Source organism: Cinclus cinclus, chromosome 3, assembly GCF_963662255.1.
Source record: "Cinclus cinclus chromosome 3, bCinCin1.1, whole genome shotgun sequence".
Classification (NCBI taxonomy): domain Eukaryota; kingdom Metazoa; phylum Chordata; class Aves; order Passeriformes; family Cinclidae; genus Cinclus; species Cinclus cinclus.
This window is the reverse complement of record NC_085048.1, coordinates 50,256,577-50,262,850: the sequence shown is the minus strand read 5'-3', so window position 1 is coordinate 50,262,850 and position 6,274 is coordinate 50,256,577. Positions and strand designations below refer to the sequence as shown.

The following is a 6,274-nucleotide window of genomic DNA, read 5'->3' as shown; positions in this document are numbered from 1 at the left end:
TTAAAATTCTTCTTTCTACACAACATATTTTCAACAACAGGTTCATACAGCTCAAGTACAAAGTAAACACCTCAGTGCTTACAATAAGTTCTCCAGGGTGTTGAGCACTCTTGACTAGTTGTATACTATACATTTGTGAGCACTTAATGTCATTTATGTATATAGTCATAGATTGGTTTCTTTTATATAGAATTTAGCACATGAATAATTTGCTAAATTCAGCTGGTTCATAAATGGTATTTTAATAGCAAATAATTTCAAACCAGCTTAGACTAACAAAGTACCTAAACTATCTATTCCTGTAACCCAAACATCAGTGTCTATATTGTATCAGAGAAGAAACCAAATATAACCAGTGCTGCAATGGAACTGTGAAAGAAGCGCAGAATTCCATATAGGCCATGACCCAGAAGAGCAAAGCATAATAAGGACTACCATTTCAGTAATACACATTTACTTGATTTTGATGGGATCACCACAGCTTCTTCTAATTTACCAATTTTCTGTACTGTGATGATATAAAGGAGGATGGTATAGGAGAATGGGACGACAACCCAGCAGTTGTACACCCATTTGCATGTACCACAAATACAATTAGCTCCTAGTGCCCCTCCACTGTGGTTTTCAGCTCTGGTCCTCCAGTGTCAGCTAGTTCAGTCTCTCAGACTTTCTTAAGCCACCTGTTTTGGTCCTGTGGAGTAAGTTATTTTACCTTCCCAATCTGAAAATTTGGGATGTTGCACTTGTTAAATGAAAACAAGTTTAAGAGGAGGGAACTGATTGTCAGTTCAGTTAAATTAAACTTTTATCCTTTACTGAATGGTCCCCAAAAATCAGGATATGAGTAAATGCACAGTAGGAGTGAAAGCTGTGCCTTACAAGCTCTCTTGAGCTCTTACAAGCTCTCTGCCACATTAAGATTACACAAGTATTTCATAGATGGAATACCATGTGGGATGTATCATCAGAGATGCTTCCTCCATTTTCTTGATGTACACAAGTGGCTGCTGCCCAAAGAATTGTGAAGGCTCATGGTTGTACCTGAATATTAAGTCTCCTACAATAAGAGAATTAATGCCAAGTACTTTCAGGAGCATGATCTCCAAAACAAAACAACTCCTTTCAGTAGAGAAAAACTTTGCCTAAAATCTTTGTAAAAATCAAAATGGTTGAAACATCTTCACTGTCAGCAAACAACAAAGCAAAACCCAGATGAAATAAAAGAAATATATATTGGGCTTTAAATATTGTCCTACTGGAGAAACATTAAGAAATCAACCGAAGACAGAAAAGATGATAGATATTTAATTTCCACAGCGAGATTAAACAATTTTCGTCATATACAAACATACCTACTTTACTTTAGATACACATGAACAGCTACAATATTCGGCATAAAAACTAATGGCTGAAGTGGTGAGACTGAAAAGAGTGGGAGAACTGAGATGATCTGCCATAATCAAATAGAAGTAAGGAGCGTCTGAAAACAAACAGTGATGTTTAAGTAGTTTATAAAACCTTCTGGCGACAGGAGTAGGAGAAAATTTTATTTTATGTAATTTTTTTTCTCACACCCATCTACATATGTCCAATGACAACAAAAATCTCAGGAGATAAATTACAGATAATGTCTGTAATCTAATGTATACTTAATATCACATTGCGGGGAGTGAACACACTTCTGTGTCAGAGAGAAGGAAGTGGTTTGGGAAATTAAGATACAGGATTTTTGTTTTGAAATAATGGTTAGTTCCTGGTAGGTATATTAATTGAAATTGTCAAAGAAGATTAGTTAAGATGAATACTACAACCAAAACAAGAGATACATTGTTTAGTTCTCTTCCTGTTTGGATATGTAGAACATTGTTTCTGAAGGATGACAGTAGGAAGAACTGTATGCCACCCACATAATATCTAGGTACAAGTGTGTTGCAAAGTCATGTCTGTGCTGCTAACATTGATATCACACTTCAGATGGGGTGACACATGGAAACTGGGAAGTCTGTTGATGGGATTCATTAACCCAGAAGTCCTTAGGTGTTAGGAAGCACTGGGTTTTCCTTCTGCTTCTTGATTTTCCAGCAAGGCTTTGGATGATGACATTTCTCCACCCTCTGCTCCTGCATCTAAACAGACACAGACATTTAAACATTTATAGGACACACATTCTCACAGCTTTTTTAATGCAACCACGTATTTGGGTTTCCTAATCATCTCTGTTTGGACTGCCTCTTTACTACAAGGCTCTTTACAATCATGGGTGCTTTAGAAAGAGGATTAACTCAAGAGATAAAGAACTTTGAGAGGCATCTTCTAAAAGCTGCTGCCTGTTGGTGTTGATTTGCCCAGTTCTTGCACAGGCTGATCAATGTGCATTTGGCTGTAAAAAATAGATTGGAAATAACTTTGTATTACTGTTACTTTTTTCTGGGTCATTTCCAAAATCATATTAGAATATTGCATTCCTTTGAGCACTGTGTAGTTTCAGGTAGATAACAATACAGTTTATGGACATGACAGTTATCTGTCTGACCACCTTTGACAAGAAATACCTACATGAATTTATCCTGTCTTCACAAGATGGGGGATTTTTTGTTACTCTGAGTTGGAAGTTCACTTTTCCACAGATCAGAGTTGAATGCTTAGACGACTGATATAAATAAAAGCTCCTCAGTGTCTCTGGTCTTTATGTGTATTGTTCCATGCTGCTTCTTTTGATCAAGTTTACTCACTAAGAAGCAGAAATTCCTCTTGCCTTGATTTCCTTGCAAGCCATAATAATAATTTTCACATTACCTTCATGGTAGTACCAGTGGTAACAGCATACACAAATCTATGGCTGTCCATAGCTTTTGGGGACAAGGAGAGGTCTGCTTAGCACACCTGGATGTACTGTCCTCCACTTCATATTCTGTCATCTCCTCCACAGTTATAATCTAAGGGGTACATTTTCTAGCTTGCTATCAAAGATCAACAACACCCAGTACAGTTATATATCTTGGTCTCTACATATCACAGCAAATATGTAATGCTGCACACAACTCATCAGCTAAAGCCCTTGGCAGAAGTTGCTTGATGTTTTAAGTCTGCTCAGAGTTTCAGAGGCTTTGGAGTTCTATAGTGATAAAGAACCAAGTTATTTGACACTCTCCAGACTTATGTAGCACAGCACTGCTGTAGAAAGGGAGACAGAGCAATCTCCTCTATTGGCTGTTTCTGTGCAGGTTTGACATCTAGTATCAGTGGAGTCTTTCAGGGTAGAGGAAAAGAGTTTGTTAGAGGAAAACTAATCTCATACTTGATGGCACTTAGGTGTGCAACAGGTGCTAGTTTAGCTGCTGAGTGTTATCGACAGAATGGTGCCCTAACACAGGTTACCAATTGTGGAATACCAGTACAGCTTCTTGCCCTCAAACTTCTTGCAGCCTCCTCTTCAACCTTTGGATCACCAGTAACAGTCAGACCACCTGTGGAAAATCTCAGCACTCCAAAATTACACACCACCAGAGGATGATCAGACATGATACAGATGGTCTGCATTTCAGAGTTAGGCAGCAAGATAAATAGCTGGTGCCAGAATGTCTCCTGCTCATCTCATGAGAACATCAACTTCATGTGGCTTGCAAAGTACATGGACATTCGTACCATACATGTACAGTCTTTATGTACTCATAAAAAATATAGAGCAAAGTCTTTTTTCTCTTCTAAACCACAAGGTATTAGTACATCCTGTTTCTGACTTTTCACTATGACAGTAGCTGACAGCATTTTAGAAAGAGGAAATATATGATCCAATGAGCATTAGCTAAATTTGAAACAAGATGGAGAGAGTCCTCCTCATCATTTCCCACAATCTTCACTTAATCTGAATTTCAGAGTAGCAACAAAATAGGGTATACTTTATATAGCCACATGTCCCATCTTCTCCACTTCTCTCATTTATCTAATTTCTTTGTTCTGAGCTGCAAATTACTTTCCTTTTTTAACAACTTATTGTTAAAGTCAGAAATAGGCAGAAGAGCTGCCTGTTAGAGCCCCAAATGTTTCACAAACAAACTGTTTCCCTGTCACTGTATTTGAACTTCAAAACTGTCTTTCCATTTTGATGGATTTTCCTCTCTTTGCTTGCTGTTTCATCAAAACTTTAACTTACAACACAACGAGGCTAAAATTCCCATCTGATACTTGTGGAATTCCCATCCCCAGAAAGCATCCAAACTGTCAGAGTGGACCTAATTGCATCCTGTATTCACTTCCTATTATCACTACTGTAAACCGCTGATAACAGAATCTGCTCCCTTCCAACATGCTCTGGCACAGCTATATGTCAATGACAAAAGCCAAGGACAGTTCCATGTTCTGAATTGTTCTTCAAATCCTGTATTTCTAAGAAAGCATCAGTACATTTTGCTAAAACTGACATAGGCGGTTCGTTTCTTCTTGTTCTGAATGAATTGGATGGAGACCAGGAGAGGGGGACTATTGTGTCATCTGGAGGGCTAGATACTTACTCTATGCCATACTGTATCTTTTCTTATAAAAACACTTTCACTATTTCCCATTTGTTTTGTAGGGACATAATTTTCATATTCATAGGGAAAAACGTATCCTCAAGACAAAATAGTGCCTTCTTCCAGAACCTGTTCAGATTCTTATTTTCTTCACTTCTCCTGGTTCAAGTCAGGATATGGTCATTCGGCCCTTCTCAGTTCTGCAGGAAATGTTCTTTGTACCTGCTCAGCAGTCCTTTGATGGGCCTGTGTGGGGGTTAGATTACAGAACCCCAAACACCTGACTATAAATAAAATCACCAAAATAACAAATTGGAATCAAAGAAATCTTTTCCCCCAGCCTTTACTGTGCTTTAGGAGGCTGTAGTCCTAACATCCTGTAATTTCTTTGGGCAATGAAAAAGGAGGATATGCAACCCTGGAGACTAGGAATCCCTTTAATGATTTACTTCAGTTCAGATTCATGGACCATTCACACCTCAGCACAGGCTTGCCTTCCCCCTTGCTGCACTCATACCATCTCTGCTCCTGCGTCTGGGACCATCTGTTGTGGTGGTACTACAACAACAGTGATGGGCATGAGAAGAAAAAGCTTACTGAAAAAAATTCTGATTTGGATTAAAAAAAGGTGTTGCTTACACCTGTGCTATATCAACAGAGCACCTTATCAAATTAAAGAACATGGCAAAATAGGGCACTGCTATCAGATAGCAAAGTTGAAAGCCTACTAAGCAGGATTAAAACACTATAAAGACTACTCTTAATGTATATGCCTGAGTTCATATAGCTGTCATTGTATTAACAGCACAACTCTGCTGTCTTATGCAAACTTATTTCAGTGTAGTGGTACACTGGAATTTATAGCTGGAATGATGTGTTTTCCAAGTTGCTCGGAAATACAACTGCATTTTCTCGCCCTCAAGGGAACTGGAATTCAGTTCCCAGCACTGAACTGTTTCCCTAAGCTGCTAACACTGGATCTGTGGACGGATATGGATATGGGTTAATATTAACTTGTCTCATCAGGGGGCACAAGAAATAGCTGATTTGGGAGGCTGAATTTAATTCTAAATGATGAAAGGAATATTAATATTGGTATCAAAACTGCATGGTGGTGGCAGTCTTAAAAAAAAAAAAAAAGCAAACAACTGCATAAAAATGTCCTTTACTGAATGCACAGCCATTACCTTCTGAAACAGAGAGCTCAGCCAGTTTGTGTGGCAGGTCTGAAGTCCCAGCACCAGCAGGAGAGCCCAGGATATCTGGTAAGGCGTTTCGGCGGCCTGCCCGTCCTGATGCTGCAAAATCTGTGACCACAGGCTCCACATCAGTCATTGCTGACTCCTTTCCTCATAGCAACATCTGCATATGGAACAAACAGAAGAAGAAAAGAGCTGTAGCCTGATGGTTGCTAATCACCTGCTCAATAGTACAATAGCCAGAGGCTTTGCCCAATGGTTCTTTTGTTATTAAAAGCCATACATTTCAATACTGAGTGCTTAAGCTTTATTTCTGCACCTGAAGACAGAAGACTGTTCACGTCCTTACCGTGCCATTTGCACATCAGACTAGCACAATGAACAACTCTGCACCGACAAGAAACCTGTGAACAGGGTTAGCAGCAGCCCTTTCTGCCAGCCGTCCTTACGTCCTTTTAAGACCTATTCCCTCTTCCTTAAGCGGTTTTGCCATACAGTCACTTGGAAGAGAACTAAAACTCTGTTGTCATACAGTCTGCGCGAAGTTAAGCATGTTTTCCTTAT

At 39.1% G+C, this 6,274-nt stretch overlaps 1 protein-coding gene across 1 annotated transcript; it reads right to left on the bottom strand.

Annotated features, from left to right (window-relative positions):
• Positions 1-2,040: 2,040 nt before the first annotated feature.
• On the bottom strand, positions 2,041-6,065 carry PKIB (cAMP-dependent protein kinase inhibitor beta). Its single transcript, XM_062488768.1, has 2 exons — positions 5,699-6,065; positions 2,041-2,126 (listed from the first exon to the last, which is right to left on the bottom strand). Exons 1-2 carry the CDS (start codon positions 5,844-5,846, stop codon positions 2,041-2,043), a joined length of 234 nt encoding a protein of 77 aa, XP_062344752.1. The 5' UTR covers positions 5,847-6,065.
• Between the last annotated feature and the right edge of the window lie 209 nt (positions 6,066-6,274).